At 37.2% G+C, this 19,957-nt stretch overlaps 1 protein-coding gene across 2 annotated transcripts in view; it reads right to left on the reverse strand.

The window, feature by feature from the left end:
* Positions 1-2,580: 2,580 nt before the first annotated feature.
* Rragb (Ras related GTP binding B) overlaps positions 2,581-19,957 on the reverse strand; it is a 31,538-nt gene continuing 14,161 nt past the window's right edge. For both annotated transcript variants that reach the window (XM_034486159.1, XM_034486160.2), the window contains 5 exons: positions 16,588-16,683; positions 14,320-14,442; positions 11,125-11,216; positions 4,157-4,272; positions 2,581-3,229 (listed from right to left, as the gene is read on the reverse strand). In XM_034486159.1, coding sequence (XP_034342050.1) covers positions 3,132-3,229; positions 4,157-4,272; positions 11,125-11,216; positions 14,320-14,442; positions 16,588-16,683 — 525 coding nt within the window. In that variant the 3' untranslated portion in view covers positions 2,581-3,131. The remainder of the gene's footprint in view (positions 3,230-4,156; positions 4,273-11,124; positions 11,217-14,319; positions 14,443-16,587; positions 16,684-19,957) is intronic.

Genomic DNA, 19,957 nt, shown 5'->3' on the forward strand with positions numbered 1-19,957 from the left:
AGAATCAGTATCTACACTCTCCTGACACTAATGACTACTTTCTTTTTCTTGGTTTTTTTTTTTTTTTTTTTTTTTTTTTTTTTTTTTTTTTTTTTTTTTGGTTTTTCGAGACAGGGTTTCTCTCTGTAGCCCTGGCTGTCCTGGAACTCACTCTGTAGACCAGGCTGGCCTCGAACTCAGAAATCCGCCTGCCTCTGCCTCCCAAGTGCTGGGATTAAAGGCGTGAGCCACCACCACTGGGTGACTACTTTCATTTGTAATATAGTACCTATAAAGTAGAAGCTTCCAAATTTTTGGTTTTTTCAATCTAAAGGAGGTCTATTTAATCTCAAAGTTGACGACCATTTTGAGAACCAGTGATGTGATTTTTTCCCCTTAGTATAATGTCTGCTGAACATGTTTTGTCTCAACTGCTCCCATACCTAATTTCTTCTTTTCTCCGAAGCAATGGTTTTCAAAATGTAGTTCCTGGATAAGTAAGTTCAGCTTCAGCCTCACTTGCAAACCTGTCCACTCAAGACCTATTGAATGGAGCTTTCAAGGTGGGTCTCATACAGCAATCTATGTTTTGAGATTTTTATTTTAGGTTTACACACACACACACACACACACACACACACACACACACACACACAATGTGTGGCTGATGCATGCGGAGGTCAAGAGAGGAATGCTGGATCCCCTGGGACTCAATTTACAGATGGTCACAAACCACCACATGGGTATTAGAACCAAACTTGGATCCTATACAAAAGCAACAGGTGCTCTTACCTGCTAAACCAGGTTGGGTCCAAAGAATGATTTTTAATGAGCTATCTCCGAGTGATTGCGGTATATACTGACATTGGTGAACCACTGTCCCATCCAACTCACATATGAGTATAGAAAGCATGACTTCATTTGGGTTATTTTCACATCTCTACTTTTTATTTTTATCCATGTTCCCATATGGATACTTTCATTGTCTTATCTACCTACTTAAAGAAAGCTTTCTTTTTTCTTTTTTTTTTTTTTTTTTTGAGACAGGGTTTCTCTGTATAGCCCGGGCTGTCCAGGCTGGCCTCGAACTCAGAAATCCACCTGCCTCTGCCTCCCAAGTGCTGGGATTAAAGGGGTGCGCCACCACTGCCCAGCTAAAGAAAGCTTTCGAAATCCCACTGTATACACTAAAGATGAGAACAGGCTAAAGCATGACTCTCATCAGTCACAGAGCAGATCTCTATTCACTTGGTCTTTTTATTTTACTACATACATCTTCTAAAATTACTCCCATGATGTTCTTTTGAGTCGATAAGCACATAGGCTACTTACAAATACGTTATTTCCTACTTAATAAAAACTACTTATTTTTCAATTGGGAATAATAAACCAAGACAGAGTGAGACCGATCTTGGAAGATACTTCTTTCTCTTTTATTGGTTTTTTTCTCTTTCTTTCTATCTTTCTTTCTTTCTATCTTTCTTTCTTTCTTTTTTTCTTTCTTTCTTATTTTTTACTTTTTTGAGTCAGAATCTCTCTATGTAGCCTAACGGCATATAACCTGGCACCTGGCACCAGAAGACATTTTATACCATGAAGCACAGGAACAATGAGATGAGTGTATAGGGATGTGTATCCCTAAACATGTGTTTGTGTCCTGTTATTGTGCTAATGGAGACTGATAAGGTTTGAGGCTACCGCAACTCTAGTTACTGTTTTAAGGTCCATCCTAGTTGGTTACAGAATATATAAATAAAATAGTAACCACTGTTGGACTTCAAAAATTTTCATCTTGTAAGTTTTACTTTCTTTTTTTAAATATTTACTTATTTTTTATTTAGACGAGTACACTGTAGCTGTCCTCAGACACACCAGAAGAAGGCATCAGATCCCATTACAGATGGTTGTGAGCCACCATGTGGTTGCTGGGAATTGAACTCAGGACCTCTGGAAGAACAGTCAGTGCTCTTAACTGCTGAGCCATCTCTCCAACCCGTACATCTTAAGTTTTTGTCCAGGTTTTATTCATTCATTCTCTAGTTTCTTCCTAGAACTACTTTTAATCTTTCAACATTTTATTTATTCTGTCTCTCTCTGTGTATATGCTTATATATGTGAGCACACATTGAAAGATCACAGGACAACCTGCAAGAAACATTCTTCACCTTCCACTCTATAATTTGTGGAAACTGAACTCAGCTCACCTGGCCTGGCTGTGCAAACTCTGACCCACTGAGCCATCTCAGCAGTGCTGGAGACTTACAATCTAGATCAGACCTTGAATGCTAATATAGCTTCTCCAAGTGCTGTCAGTTTATACAGTACAGATAAATTACTTTTTTTAAACATTGAAGTCACTCACATAATTATCATGCTCAGTAGCTTCTTGTGTTTTCCTTTTTACTGTAAAATTCAGATATCACAGATATCAGACATTTAAACTCTTAACTGGAACTTGAGGCTAAAATCTGGCTCCATCCTTTAATTAACTCTATTTTATACTTTCCCCCAGTAAGCACATTCTACTTCTTAGCATAAATGAATCTTTTTGCTCTTAGTGAAAAGTTCAAGATATAAGAAAAAGAAACACAGACACTGGAATCCCTAACAGCAGAAGTTTATTTACATTGATATATATCCCTGGCCTGGACTTCCCTATGTAGACAGGCTGGCCTCAAACTTGCAGCAATCCTCGGGCCTCTGCTTCCCAAATGCTGGGATCACAGGCATGAACTATCTTGCTTGGTTGAGTTACGGATATTTTTAATTCATGCTGAGAAAACAGTAATACTTCAACTTACATGTATATATTTGATAGTGAATACAAGAGGTGCTGGGAAAGACTTTGGCATACACAACTATTAAAAGCAGGTTATCAGAACACTTAAACACCATTAGAATCATGTTATCAGAACACTTACATATATCGCCTACGTATACGTTACAGCAACTTCATAGACACCTCATCTTCTAACTCCTCAAGCTATTTGAATAAATAGCATTCAAAGATAAACGTTAAGACTGGGGAGTAGAGAAGAAATACAGAAGTGGTAAGCATCACAATATCTCAGAGCCTACATATACGAATACAACAATCAAATTGAGAAACAGTGTTTCATTTTGTGTGTGTGTGAAACAATACTCAGCAGTGTTTAGCGCATGAGAAGACACTGTTTTGGTCCATCCACTCTCTCCAGCTTTTCAAAATGTTTCCTGGCATTGCGGATGTTGATCAGAGTAGCTGCAGAAGCTGAGGGTAGGGTAGGGAGACACCCAACAGAGTAAGAAGGGCAGGCAAAAGAATGTCTGTCTAGTAAAAGCAAATTAACTAAAAGATCCAAATCCTTCTGTATGTGCCAGAGCACAGGAGCAGAAAGCCTCAAACTATCAAGGTTTTATATTTGTAAAGCAGATTTCACATATTCTAAACATAAAACATCACAATCTTTTGGTTTGAGACTAATAGAATAAACCTCAATATTTTATCTTACCCTTAAATATTAACCTAATATAGATAGAACCAGGAGACGAGAGATAATTTAAATACATGGGACTATTTTGGAGGCACTGTAAGAACATTGAGTCTAATGACTGTAGCAGATATGGCTTCTACAGTATGGAAATAACAAAGACTGCCCCTTTAATACCCATAGCAGAAATATGCGGCTGTAGAATATGTACTGATCCACAAAATGGTTCAGCTTTTAACAATTTAGAGGTTAAATGGCTAGTCTTTTAAAAGTTCTCGGATCTGGGTTCCCATTTCTTTAAAACTCCTTAATTTAGTGATCTTCTTTCTTAAGTTCTCATGAAGAAAAAACAGAATACCTGAGAAATATTATTTTTCAGCTCCAAAATATACACCTATTAAATAAAATTATTCAACGTCCCTACTACCACTACTACTAATTTAACTGTAGCTATATATGTATATATATTATACATTATTCATGTATACTACATATACTATGCATATTATACATTATTTATGTATAATATATAAGATGCTTACCACCCTTGCCATGTTTAAGTGGACAGTTCAGTGCTATTATTTACGTTATTGTGCAACTATCTCCACTATAAAATAATTTAAAAATATCTAGTAAAGTCCTACCTCTATGGCATTTGCTTAAAAACTCTATGACTTTGAAACTGTGTCAGCCAACTTTAAACTTACGAATGGATGGATCAGACATCACGACCATGACGTAAGTGTTGGATGTGAATATGTCAATGAAAGCAGCAAAGTTAGAGTTCCTCACTTCCATACTCTGGAAAGAGGCAGCCAGCTTGCTACAGGAGAAAGGAAAATGGTGGTTAAAGAAAAAAAGACTAAAAGAAGCTGCTTATTATATTAGATATTTTTATAACACTGTATCTTAATTCACCACGTTTTAAATTTCTATGGAAAATGTACTGTTAAACTTAACATGTCTAGACGGTCGCTGATGTAGACTCAGAAGTGAAAAAGGGCCTAAATCGAGACACATATTAAAATTGGCATACAAGGTAATGGGTTTCGTTATGCTCTCTCTCTCTCTCTCTCTCTCTCTCTCTCTCTCTCTCTCTCTCTCTCTCACACACACACACACACACACACACACACACACACACACACTTCGTTCTTACTTTTTCCCATTCTCCCAGAATCCTCACCCCTCACTGCTGTCCCTTCAGCCCCAAATCAAACTTAAGATATTTTCCTACTCTTTAATGGTCCCCTTTCTTATTTTTATGACCTGCACAGAGAGACACAAATTAACATGGAGATTCCTCATATAAGAAAAAACACGGTATTTGTTTGAGTAGCTAATTTCACTTAACATGGTACTCCCACTTTATTTATTTTCCCTTTCCTTATGATGAATAATATTCCATACTGTATATGCACAAAGTTTTCTTTAGGTGTGAATCTCTTGATGAACATCAAGGCTGGATATATTATGAAAATCCTGTTAGTAGATCAGCAATAACATGGATGTGTAAGTATCTCTGTAGATTAGTGGTTCTCAACCTTCCTAATGCTATGACCCATTAATATAGTTTTTCATGTGTGGGGACCGCCAACTTACCTTTGTTGCTACTGAGTAACTTTATTTTTCTACTGTTATGAATTGTAATATGAATATCTGATATGCAGGATATCTGACATATCTGACCCACCAAGGGGGTCATGACCCACAGGTAGAGAACCATTGGTCTTTACTATGCTAACAATGTATCTGCTTTAGTGTCAGTATCAGAGGTTTTTTGTCATGGCTCTGTAGTACAATTTGAGATCAGGTTCTGTGATACCTTAAGTGCTGATCATTCTGCTTCAGACTACTTTGACTATTCAGGATTATGTGATTCCATATGAATTCTAGGCTTGGCTTTTACAGTTCTGTGAAGACTGTAATTAGAATTCTGTTGTGAATGGCAGTAAATCTTTGTACTGCTTTCAGTAATATGGTTACTTTACAATATTAATATGGCCAATCTATGAGCATGAAAGGTTTTTCCATCTACTAGTATCTTCTTCAGTCTTCCTTCATTTTAGAGGTCTTTCACTTTCTTTGTCCAGTCTAATTTAGATTACTTTATTTTTTTCATTAATTGATTTATTTATTAGCTGATTACTTTGTTTTAAAGCAACTGTAAATGTGACTTCTTTTCTGATTTCTTTCTCAGTAAGTTCATTATTGTTGTATGGAGGGACTGCTTTTTAAAAAAAAATATTGAGATTATAATTACACTATTTCCTTCTTCCCTTTACTTCCTTACTTAGTTTATATGATGACTACTGATTTTTAAATGTGGATTTAGAATCCTGTTACTTCGTTGAAAGTGTTAATTAAACAATTATTTAGTTGAATAGTCATTTGCAAATAGAGATAACTTATTCTTTCCTATAGTCCTTTTGTTTCTTTCTGTCTTCTTCCTTTCTCAGTATTGTCTCTGGTTTTGATCATTATACTGAATAAAATGGAAGAAATGGGCACCCTTTTATAATTCCTGACTTTAAAGGAAATGCTTTCAATTTTTCCCCATTTGGTAGCATGTTGGTTTGACATACATAGCCTTCATTATGTTGAGATACATTATTATTATTATTATTATTTGTTTGAGACAGGGTTTCTCTGTGTAGCCCTGGCTGTCCTGGAACTCACTCTATAGACCAGGCTGGCCTGAACTCAGAAATCCACCTGTCTCTGCCTCCCAAGTGCTGGGGTTAAAGGCGTGAGCCACCACTGCCCGCTTGAGATACATTATTTTTATTCTCAGTTTTTTCAGGTTTTTATCATAAGAGGTTACTAAACTTTACCAAAGGCCTTTCCTCCACCTGCTATATAATTGTGTAAGTTCTATCCCTATGTTCATTATACTTATTGACATATTTTGAACCAACCTTGCATGTGTGAGATAGAAGCAATTTGGTCATGGTATATAATCATAGTGTGTTCTAAAATTTAGTTTTCAAGTATTTTGTTGACAATTTTTGTATCCATGTTCATCAGGAAAACCGGTTTAGGTTATTTTTAGTGCATCCTTATCTGGTTTCATAGAATTAATTTGGTAGTATTCCTTCCCTTCATATCTCATGGGACAGGTTAGGTAGGTTATAAATGTTTAGGAAAATACCCATGTCTTGCAGATTTTCCAGGGTTTTATTTTTGAATAGAATTATCAATGTGTTCCTTAAGAGTACCCTGGATTTTATTAGATTCTGCTAGAGCGTCCCCATTTATATTTCTGATTCTATTGATTCTTTTTCTTCTCTTTAGTTTAGCTATTGGTTTATCAATCCTGTTTAGCCTTATAAGGGAACATATTTTGCCCTTAGTCTCCATTTTATTAACTTCTGCCCTGATTTTTATTATTTCTTGCCCCCTACTGCTTTTAGGTTTGGCTAGTTCTTATTTTTCTTTTCTTTTTTTTTTCTTTTTCATTTTCCAAGTCAATGGAATGGCTCCAGCTTTATTTGACCTTCTTCTAGGGGCACAGAAGTTGGTATGACCACACTTCTTGCAACAGTTGACTGTACAAAGGTGCAGATGTGCCTAGTACTTGCGAAAGATCATCTTAAAAAAAAGATTTATTTATTTTATTTATATGAGTATGCCATAGCTGTCTTCAGACACAGCAGAAGAGGTCATCAGATCCCATTACAGATGGTTGTGAGCCACCATGCGGTTGCTGGGAATTGAACTCCTGACCTCTAGAAGAGCAGTCAGTGCTCTTAACCACTGAGCCATCTCTCCAGCCTGTGGCAGATCATCTTGTCACAATTTTACTTCCAGGCCAAGCTGCTAAAGATATGGCTCAATGATGCCACCACACAGGCACAGTACCAGGTTCAAGGTGGACTCTAGATGTTGTAATTGGACAGGGTGAAGCCATCCTCCAGTTGCTAGCTATCAAATATCAGCCTCTGCTGGTTATGTGGAATGCCTTCCTAGTCTTGGATCTTGGCCTCAACAGTCTCAATGGTGTTACTGGGCTCAACCTCAAGACTGTCTGCCTCTGGGCTGCCTTGTTGAAGAGAAAGAGGATGATTGACTGGAAACCTTTCAGTTCTTGTTTTTCTAAGACCTCAAGGTACATCTCTGATATTCAAGATGTCTTTAACTGCTAATGTAAACACTCCTAGCTTATACACTTTTCTCTTAGAACTGCTTTAGCTATATACACAGATAATGGTAAGTTGCACAATCATTTTCATTTGATTTGAAGAACTTTTAAACTTCCTCTTTGATTTAGTCTATTACCCAGTGTTTTAGACTATTTTAGTTTAGTCTAATACCCAGAAAACATACGTTGTCTACAATTTCTTTGTGTTTCTGTTATTTGTCTTTTTAGTTTTGGTCCCACTATTATCTGACAAAATAAAAAAAATTATTTTAATTCTTTTGTTAAGGCTTATTTGGTAGCCTATAATGTGATCAGATTCAGAGAAAGTTCCATGGACAGCTAAAAAAAAATGTGTATTCCATAGATGACAGATGGAATATTCTGCAGATATCTGAAAAAACATTTAATTGGTGATATAGTATAGCTCTGACATTTATTTGGTAATTTTCACTTTGGATGACTAAGGATGAATATTAACAGCACCAGTATTAGGACCCATCTGAATTTTCATATGTTTTATGTAATTAGGCATAGTAACACTTACTGAATATACATTTACAATTGTTATAAAGTCCTAATAAGTCATTCCTTATATAGTGTCTTCATTTATCTCCTCCAACCAATTTCCATTTGAACCAGGCTTGATCAAGCATCACAATGGCTGTGCTAGCCGGTTTCTGCTTTCATTTGCTTGAGTAGACTTCTACTCTTTGGCTATATGTTTATAGATTTCTTGCCAGTAAGGTGCTCACCTTATTGTATGCAGCAGTTAAGCAAGGAACTGAGGGCATTACATTTAAGGTTTACTATTTCCTATTGGGGCTATTTTATTGTTTAGATGAGATGGGCTCCTTCCCAGCTCTTCTTTCTGCATCTTTTCCTCATGGAATTTAGTATTCCTGTGACCTCATGATTGAGACTATCTTTTTACTGTGTATAGTATTCTTTTTTTGTATTATTTCTCTATTAAATTTAAAAGGTAGCTTTCCTGGATCTAGCCAATTTTGGTTGTCAGTTGTTTAGTTTCAGGGCTTAAAATATATCATGTTATGTTTTTCAGCTTTTAAGCTTAGTGATAAGGGATTTTTATGAGGGGCCTGGATAAGTGGCTCAGTGGTTAAGAGCACTGGTTGTTCTTCTAGAGGTCCTGAATTCAATTCCCAGCAATGACATGGTGGCTTCAACTATCTATAATGTGATCTGATGGTGTCTTCTGGCATGCAGTGTACATGAAGATAGAGCACTCATATACATAAACAAATAAATAAATCTTAATTTAAAAAAGGGCATTTTGTTGTATCCCGATTTCTCCTCACAGCTTTTGACTGTGTTTCTTTGCTTTATATTTTTGGCTGATTTGTCAAAAAAGCCTTTTGAATCCTACTTTCAAGGAATACCAATGCTCAAGTAGAGGACTCAAATAACCAGATGATTGAAGTAAGGAAACCAATTCCGGGCCTAGATACTAAAGCTATCAAAATGGATGGCAAGATAGGCAGTGTGAAGGGGAAGGCTTTTTGTGGCATTTCAGGTATCTCACCATCTTTGGTTTCCAGTATGGAGGAACTGTGAGCAGATGTAGACACTGGCTCATCCTCTCTCTGGTGATACTTTCCTGTGTTTTCTGTCTCTGTTGGGATGTGGCTTCTACTTATACTGTTTCTTTTTCTTACTGGTTTTGTTTATTTTATGTGAGTCATCATGGTGAGCTGCCATCACTTGGGTTTATAGTCCTCACAGTTACTTAGCAGGTGAAGCCAATCCAGTAACAGAAACAATGGTTTGACAGCAACCCTGATGTTAGCTTGCTGTCAAAACCCCTTCTGCTCTTCATTTATGTCTTTAAGGTTCAAGACTCAAATACTCAAATGAGAAATGTATCTTAGTTGTTTAAAACTAAGGTTATTATAACTAAAAAGTAAAGAACAGGAAGGGGTGTGGAAAAGGGAATGAAGGGAACAAAGTATAATAAAAGGAAAGTACAGGGTTACAGGCATGAGAAACAATAGAGAAAATCAAAAATGAGTATGGGGAAAGATCATTATAAAAACATATATAATGCAAGATATAAATGAAAAGAAAACCATTAAATAACTAAAATACAAGTATGTAAATGAATAATTACATAAAAATTATAAGCAAAATGAGACAACCGTTATTATAATGTTAGAATTTCTTCCTTTGGGATGAGTACAGTTCCTCTCCACTTTGGTTGTCTCTTTTAGCTGCTTCTGTAGACAGACAGCTGTTAGACTCTGCAATCTAAGCAAATTATATAAGTATTTCTTCCCTGTTGTAAGATGTTTCTCTGTTGCGCTTGCTTTCTGCAGGAGTTTCCCAGTGTGAAACAATTCATCTCTCAGCTACAGCCTTATCTTTGGATTATTCCTGATCCCAGTTTCTGTGAGGAGCTTTGTTAGTCCAGGGCTCCGAGGGACTGTGAAAGGAGGGTCTATACTTGCATTTACTTCTGTCATATACTTGTATTTATTGTTGTCTTTAAACCCAGACCGCTGATGTTTTTTTTTTTTTTTTTTTTTTTTTTTTTGCTAATGACCCATACACATTGCCCTCAAATACTTGTGTCCATCCATAACAGCAAGCCAGGTTCACCATAATTCTCTTGTGTTGCCACGGTGTTGCTTCTGCAAGCAGTGCTGGGGGGAGTGCTTTCCATTCATTCTTCAGGTTAGTCACCCTGGGGCTCCTGACTTCCACTCCTTTGTTGCATTTCTATCCTGGTATCCCTGGAAGTCTCAGTGCTCATGGTGTACCCAGTTCCTGGTTGTGTCTACAAAATTTGTCTTCAGACCACTGTTCCTATGACATGCATGCTCAGGAGGGGACAGCGTCTCCCTGGTAGTATCCCTGGTATTATTATAATCCTTGATCCCAGTGGAAGAAGTGTGCGTATTCCCAACTAGTTGCTGACTGTTTGTACTGAAGATAGGTTTTCTTATCTCAACTCCGATTTCTTTCTTATGTCTGTGCCCCACCCCCACCCCATGCCTGCACTTTGAGCAGTTCTACTTGGATGTTGCCGAGTCTTACACTCTTTCCTTCTTAGCAACAGCAACCATGTTTCCTCTTTAAAAAGCCAGGCGTTTCTCCTTCACCAGGTCATAGGTTTCCCCTTCCTTTTCAAAGCCTTCTTGGATATTCTATTTTTATTTCCCAAATGGTATCAAACATCTATAAAGGATGATTGACTTGTGCATTTTGATATGCTTCTCTATCAGTTTGGATTTGGGTTCTTTCTTTTTTGAATTCTTGAATTTAGTAGCTTACTCTCTGAAGTTCCCATGGAGAACACACTATTCTTGCTCAATTACTTTTCATATTCAAAATATACGCCTGTTATGCTTCTATTGTAAGGACAATGGAGCACACTTCACTCACTTGTAGGCTCCCTTAGACCCAAACTTTCATTTGATTAAGCAAACTATTGTAAACATAAATGTACAGTTTCCTTAAACCTCACAAATGGTAAATATTATCCAGAAACTAACAGTTCACATTTATAAAGTCTCTTACCTACAGCTCAGCTTGAACTGCTTAATAATGTTGCTGATTTTCTCAAATCGGTGGGCATCTCGTTGTTCTTTACACTGATAATGAGAAATCACCTGTGAAAAGGGATATTAGGATTTGAATTTATGAAAATACTGCTATCAGTGTTACTAATTAAAACACACATCTGGAGCCAAGCAGGGGTGGCGCACACCTGTAATCCCAGCACTTGGGAGGAAGAGGCAGGAGGATCTCGGAGTAAGAGGCCAACCTGGTCTAAAGAGGGAGTTCCAAGATAGCCAGGGCTACACACCTGTCCCGAAAAAAAAAAAAAAAACAAACTAAATAGATTAATACAAATAAATCGATAGATAAATAAAGCTGACATCCATGAGGCCTTTGGTCATGCTGGTAACCAATGCACACTCAGTACAAACTATAGTTTGAATTTTCCCAAGTTTGGAATATATGGTACAATACTTTCTTATGAAGCTGAACAGCAACAGTGCACCCTGAGTTTCAGTTCACAAAGGTCAATTCCTGGATTACAAAAATAAAGATCAGATAATTTGCAGAGGATTTCCATTGGCAAAATCCTCCCTATGGTGCTTAGTAGGTTAGACATATTTAAATACATTTCAGGTTAAGCGTTTACTAGAACATAGCCTTATCCTAAATCAAGGGACATCTGTTGTTTTTCTCAATTACCTTAATCATTACATTTTACCGTAAGACTGTCTCATGAAACAGTCTTTAACTTAAAATAGTATGAATAAAATGAAAAGAAATAAAAATATCGAGCTGCTCTTGAGCAGTACCTAACATTTTCAAGAAGTCTGTAACAAAGTAGCTGCTGAAATCATATTTAAAACCTTTTACCAGATGATCCCAAGTACTGACTATCATAAAGGTATGCATTCAGGACAGACACCCACACCAGGTAAAAATACTTTAATAACACCTTCCAATTTTAATAAAACCACAAGCACTCTAAAGGCTGAATAGAAGTTTCTATTTCTAACAGAAAAAAAAATCCACATCACTTGCCAGAAGAGAAACCCTGATATAATGTTAAATATTTGAAATACAATTCCTATGCCAATGATAAAGCAGATGGACCTTGCTTGAGTTTACCTCCCTTAGTACAAATCATCAATAACACATAAACTTGTCTTTTTAAAAGAGAAAAAAGACTCTCTGTTGAAATAGAGTATGCACTGGGCTGTCACTGTATGACCATGTGTGGTAGGTATGGCAAAGGGAATAGTTCTGAAACAGGATTTTGTTATGATGTGGTATATTTATATAATATATAATATATAATATATATTAATTCTATCTATCTATCTATCTATCTATCTATCTATCTATCTATCTATCTATCTCACTTGCTTATTGGTATAAACATTAGCCAGAAAAACTGCTTTGAGTAGTAATTCCAAGGAAGTAAGTTGTACCAGTGGGCTGACAGAGAGAAGTCCTCCAATTAGGACTCAGCCTGACCTCCACCATCTAGCAGGAAGAGTGTGTTTTCATAAACAGGGGAAACTAAATGTACACATTCTTTATCTTCCATTGCTAATTACATGCCAAGGCTTGTGCTGCTTACCATAACCCTGTCCCATTTTAAATATTTATTTATTTATTTATTTATTTATTTATTTATTTATTTATGTGAGTACACTGTCACTGTCCTCAGACACACCAGAAGAGGGCATCAGGTCCCATTACAGATGGTTGTGAGCCACCATGTAGTTGCTGGGAATTGAACTCAGGATCTCTGGAAGAGCAGTCAGTGCTCTTAACCTCTGAGCCATCTCTCCAGCTCCACCCTGTCCCATTTTTACGAATACAATAAACTGATGATATAAGCATTATTATTCTTGTTTTGGAGAAGAGGAAACAAGCCCAGAAGGAGTAAGACATTTGTTTGAACTTACCTAACCACTGGTAAAGTTTAGAAACTTAATTCTTCACTGGGAGCTGCTTTTAGCATTACATTAAATGAGCCTGTTATTTATGCAATGTGTTCTGACAAATTAGCTTTTATTGCTGTTTTGTTGTTGTTGTTGGCGGTGGTGGTTTTTCAAGACAGTGTTTCTCTGTGAAGCTGACCTAGAATGCACTCTATAGACCAGGCTGGCCTGAAACTCAGAAATCTGCTGTCTCTGCCTGACAAAGGTGTGTGCCTCCACTGCCCAGAGGCTATTGACATTATTTTTAAAGGTATACATTGAGCAAGAGAGTTTTAAAATGCTCAGTGATCAAGAGTGATTCCTGGTGTTCCAGAGGACACAAGTTTGATTTCCAGTATTCATGCCAGGCAGCTCATAACTGCCTGTAATTCCAGCTCCAAGAAATCTGAATACTTTCTTCTGGCCTCCACGGTCACCCAACACACAAGTGGCAACTCCCTAACAGACAGACAGAAGCACACACACATACATATGAAAATAATTCTTTAAAATACATGTATGTATTATACAGGGTTTTGCATTACTCACTCAAAGCTGTACAGTAGACTCTGATATCATTGCTAAATTCAATATATAAAAAAAGTAAAACTACCAGTTTTTTTTTTTTTCTTAAAAGAAAAATGCCGGGCTGGCTCAGCAGTTACGAGCACTGACTGCCCTTCCAGAGGTCCTGAGTTCAATTCCCAGCAACCACATGGTGGCTCATAACCATCTGTATTGGGATGCCCTCTTCTGGTGTGTCTGAAGACAGCTACAGTGTACTCACATACATAAAATAAATAAACCAATCTTTAAAAAGATGTAAAGTTTTTTTTTTTAAATAAAAAAGAAAGAAAAACGTGCTGGGCAGTGGTGGTGCACGCCTTTAATCCCAGCACTTGGGAGGCAGAGGCAGGAGGATTTCTGAGTTCGAGACCAGCCGGGTCTACAGAATGAGTTCCAGGACAGCCAGGGCTACACAGAGAAACCCTGTCTTGAAAAACAAAAACAAACAAACAAACAAAACAAAAAACAAAGAAAAATAGAATAGTTATTTCTAGAACTAATCTGAAGTTTCTAACAAAGCAAACCTGCAAAAATCTAAATTTTACTAATCACTAAAACATTATTTACCAAAGGAGTTTTTCCAAACCACTGTGAATGACATTGTTTTATAATTAGGAACATACATGCTGATGTAAAAGGAGAGTAGTTCTTCCTAAAAGTAGTAACATGGTGTTCTCTGACTGCAGAAAGTCCTTACCAGAAAGGTAGCTCTCTCAAACAGAAGTACTTCATCAGCCTCAATAATTTCAGCAAAATTCCGCAGGTTCATTTCCAGCTGCTGAACATTGGGAATCAGTTGATAAACAATGCTGGACCAAGCCTAACGGGACAGAAGCACAATTGACTATTACTAATGGGTAGCCAGTTCCAGGCATTGGAAATGAGTAATATCCTACAAGACACAGAGAGAGAGAGAGAGAGAGAAAAACCATTGATAATTGAGTAAAAATAAAATACAGACATTAAATATAACAAAAATCAAAGAAGAAAATTAATCTAATACTTGATTTGCATCCTTAGTTGAATTTCTAGAGTTCAAACACTTAAGAAATGCTGGAGAGATTTTTTTTCCAGGAGTAAACAGTAATTTAATGACATCCCGTAGCCTTAGGGAAAAAGTTGCAAAGTATGATCTACTGTGCTAAAACCCTTCTAATCCAGACGTTCAAGAAATATTGAAGTCCAACATTGTGAACAGGTTTAAAAAGATGAGGTAATGCTATATTTAATATACATCCAAGAGTCCATTTTCTGAAAGTATCAGAGCCACAATGACAAGTGTAGCCCTCCCTACAAAGATATAACACATCATTATAAAAGAAACAACTGGGATTGTAATTTTCAAATGTTTAGTGACATCTGTAAAAATTACTGGTTCACTTGAGTTTTAAAATGCCTAGCATGTGACTGCCTGAAGCTGATTTCATCCAGGAGCATGACTAATACATACAGACGAAATTAGTTTCACCCTCCTAGTATTCTCTTAAGGTGCTTGTATTCCTTTGTCCTTACTCTCGCTTCCCATTTGTCTGGTTAGGCATGCTTTGTTCTTGTGTCTCCTACAAGATGTTAGGAATCTTACTGTAGCTATTTGTGTATGTGACAGCATCCAATAGATAAACAACGAATGCTTGTTGAATAAAATGAAAGATACAAATTTAAGTCAGGTCTATGCAGCATTGATGTCAGAGACAGTAGTAGTGCCACGACTCTGTTCCAATTAGTCTTATTACTTAGGTATAGTGTTCCAAGTTCCCAGGTTGGTGTTAATGTCACTGCTGAATTTACCTTGGAGAAGGCACCAAAGCTAACCACAGCAGAGACATTGTCACTCACAGCAGTGTTGTGATTAGTCAATTGTCTTTGGTCGTGTTATGTATTGCCATCCTTCACACCGCAGCTGGTTCTTATCAGTGCCTCATGTCCATCCTTATTCACGGTTACCTGTTCTATGGGAATAAGGCTTTGAGAGAAATTCAGCCCGTAGTAATCTAGAACAGTACTTCCTAGATAGGTATCTCAAAGTGTTGTTATTAGAGTGCGCCTGAGTCAACATAATACTTGGGGGAGGGGTTATGAATTAGTTAAAAAAAATAATCAATCGCTATTTTTAAAAGTCCAGTGGTTTTCCTCCTTGAAAGTGAGGTTTCTGTGCTTCTGGTCGTTGATACTTGTCAGATGAGTTGATACTGAAGCTCTAGCTACCAGTGACAGAGAAGGATCCTTTGCCATCTAGAGTCATACTTGTCAACGAATACCAGAAGCAGTCTGAAGGAAAGGTCTGACCACATGAGGACACAAAAGTAGTCAATCTTTAAACCACTGGTAAGCAAGAGAAGTGGAAGAAGCAGGAGCCTTTGTACCACTAAGGTAACTTCAACTTCATATTACTGAGAGAAGAATCTCTAGACTGCAAACAGCATGGTGATCATCCCAGCAATGCTAACAATGAGGGTTGGATGCTAACTATATCATTTCCAATTTGACATGAAAGCTGAGCTTACAATATACAATGTACATATCACATCTCAAGATTCACTTCTCCCATTTCTTCACTAAACATTTTTCTTCTATGACTGTCTGAATTTAGGCAGATTAGTTTACCCATTAGCATGTAGAAGGACTTGCACATTAGATGCAACTACAGTAATCACTGACACAATGGGTCAACATGGATGGTGGACGTTAAACAACATTTTTTGCTATGACAAAGAAGAGTAGCAGCAGATTAATCATATCCACATGGCAAATACAATGACTTCGTGACCATGTCGATCCGATCTAAGATTAAACCCCAAATCTATTGATGTTAAGTTTGATGTTCTTTGAACAAAGTGTTATAGATTATTTTCTCTTTAGTTAACAAATCTAGATGGCTATGAAGTCATTGAAAATATTTTAGTTTTGTTAATATCTTTCTAACTTTTATTCATGCTCTAAGTAGAGACTTAGGAAACATACACACCTTATACAGAGTTTCATCCCAGATAGATGTTCGGAAACAAGAACATTCTAATGGACGCGATAAACGCCTCAAGTCTTCTTCTCGTTCTTTAAAAATCTGAATGAAAAATTCCAACAACCTGATGAGCTCTACTCTTTCATGGGAAAATTTGAGATTTAATTATTTGATCATATTTTGACGAGGACCTCATACTCTGTCTTCATAGGAATCTTGAGTATTATTATTTCCCAAACAAGGCTATAAAGGTATTAATAACTATCAGATTTCCTTAGGCTTATCCAGCTTTTGTTAAATATTTATAGAGATCACTAATTTAGAAAATAAAATTTATTATATATATATCACTAAATGTAGGTAATTTTAATATGGCAATACCTATATTAAAAATGTGCAACTCAAAATACATTTAGTTGTCTAATATTATAGACATACTCTTTAATAACACATATTGCTCATATATATATATATATATATATATATATATATATATATATATAACTTAATTTACAACACATATATAACCCACATGAGCAACTAAGCTCTAGCCAGCTAGGATTTGTTTCTATGTATACATCCCCACATATACAGAGAAAATATCTATATAAAATATGTATACTCTGATATGTTTCCCTAAGTAGGTAGACTGCTAGTATGTGTGTACACACAATGAAGGTTAATTCTTTTTTAATTTTTAAATTACATCTTAAATTAAAATGTAATTACATTACTTTCCCCTTCCTCTTCCCTCACACAAGCCCCTCCCAAGTCCCCTCCTTTCAACTCCTTCCTTGTCCTCCTTCCTTCTTAAATTGATAGTATTTTCCTTTAGTTATGATTGTTACACATACACACAAATATATATAAATGCAACCTGATGTGTTCATTTTTGCTGTTTGCATATATTTGGTTTAAGAGCTGACCACTTTGTACTAGGAAGCCAACTACTGTCTAATTGGACTTAAGGGTCCACCAAGAGGGACATCATGCCTGGTACAGTCAACTTCCAGGGACTAGTAGTGAAGTTATGGACCTTAGAATTTACTACTGCTGCTGTGCTACCAGCTTAATTCCCGCTCTACCCTGAAGTTCATTCTTACACCTACAGATAAGTGTAACTAGTACCCCTCATCAAAGAAGCCTCCTCTAGACAGCAAATAGAGACCATCACAGGAAACCACAACTGGACACAACATATCTTGGGGAGCCCAGTCCCAATGGACTCCTATCACAGCTCCTACATCTATGGCTCAAGGAACACTGCAGAAGAGGGGGGCGGAAAGAATGTGAGAGCCACAATAATGGAAAATCTGCTGTGAAACACTTTCCCCTAGACACGTCTAGGCTGCCACCTTATTTCATGGACATCATTGAAGTTTAATAACTTCCTCCTCTCCAATTTTCATACTTGCCAGCCTTCACCTGACTCCATGTGTTCCTTCTCTCTCTGCCTCTGTCTCTCTCTCTAAAAAACCCTGAAAATGAGAGCATATTGCTATACCCCTAAATCAGAGAAGCTTCTTGCAGTACACGATAATTCACACAGAGACCCACACCTGCTGGACATGGTGTCCAGAGTGAGAAACTTTGGCACAGTCAGCCCCACATGAGATGTCTTTAACCTAAACACCTATACCAAAGGTTCGGGCAATGTACTCAGAAGAGGAGGCAGAAAAACTCTCAGAGTTAGAGTAGAATCTTAGGGTGAATTTTCTGAATTGATTTTGATATGACTGAGATTAGTTCTCTAATCTGACTAGAACTAAAGATACAACTTCAAGAAGTTATGAGAAGGGCTGGTGAGATGGCTCAGTGGTTGGGAGCACTGACTGCTCTTTCGGAGGTCCTGAGTTTGATTCCCAGCAACCACATGGAGGCTCACAACCATCTATGGTGAGATCTGATGCCCTTCTCTGATGTGTCTGAGGACAGCTACAGTGTACTCATATACATAAAAATAAATAAATCTTAAAAAAAAGAAAAGAAAAGAAGTTATGAGAATATTCAAGGGAGCCTGGGGATGATGTGGAATTCAGATCCTGAATCATACAATGGTCTGGCAACCACATGTGTGGCTATTTTTGTCAAAATGAGTATAATGGACTCGCTAGCTGATCTTAATTTTGCTGTATGAAATGGACAATAATAAGGATGAGCTCAGATTTGAATATCCAGACCAATTATAATAGATGACCTGAAGTGCCTATATTTGCCCTGAAAGACACCTTTACTTCCTGCAGCCACAGGACCGAGACTGCTGCAAAGTAAGCTTGGACTCTCATCCCCTGAGCAGATAAATGACAGTGTAAATTGAATACCCATCTCCATGTGGTACCTGCTTGGAAAGCATGGCACTGGCTATGCGGGAACATGATTCTGGAGACTGGAACTGGTCTCATGGAGTAAAAATTTGAGGAAGTTGGGGATGCCTCAGTGCTCAACCCTTTGCCCATAGGAGCAGTCACTACATTCTTATTTAAGAATAATCCAACTTTCCCTTTAAAAAAAAAGAACTAAAATGGCCTTCTTGGCAGTAGCTACAAGGCAGTTGTGATTCATTTCTACCATAGCCCTTTGCTCCTAGCGCTATACAGATTCAAGAATCAGAACATTTCTAAAGGTGAAATACACAATCTCTACAGGAATTATATGATTTTTGTAATAGACCAAAATACAGGGATAACTATGAGAGTAGCTGTTAATGGTGCAGAATTTAGTAGAAGGAGCCTAACACTCACTCAGGACAAATGTATTGATGTGTATGCAATTAAGCAGAGGATTTGCAGGTGAAGGGTTAAAAAAGCATTCTGTTCGTTTACTTCCTGGCTGAGACATTAATCAAAACATAGCCTATACTAACTGAAGTTCAAATGCCAGAGCTGCAGGGGCTGGAGAGAAGGCTCAGCAGTGAAGATTACTGGCTGCTCTTCCAGAGGTCCTGAGTTCAGTTCCAGCAACTACATGGTGGCTCACAAGTATCTATAATGAGGTCTGGCGCCCTCTTCTGGCACGCAGGTGTACATACAGATAGAGCACTCATCCATGAAAGAAATAAAGTCTGTTTTTAAAAATGTCAGAGCTGCACTGATCTACTACAAAGAAATCTAAATGCTTAGAGAGATGACAATGTTCAAGGTTTGTCATCTACAATCTATTCATCAATACTGGGAACACAAAGCCAATGAGAAACAAATTTGTAAAAGGAACCCTAACCTCCTTCTCCAGCTCTCTGATCACTTTCTTCTATACACCAAAACGTACAGTAGTAATTGCTACCACTTAGTTGGGAAGCCTAATAAAGGGGAAGTGGGTGCTACAGTAACAAGGGTAAGTGCTAGGGTAAACTTATTTGATTGGACAAAAGAGCCAATGT

Source organism: Arvicanthis niloticus, chromosome X (genome assembly GCF_011762505.2).
Source record: "Arvicanthis niloticus isolate mArvNil1 chromosome X, mArvNil1.pat.X, whole genome shotgun sequence".
NCBI lineage: Eukaryota > Metazoa > Chordata > Mammalia > Rodentia > Muridae > Arvicanthis > Arvicanthis niloticus.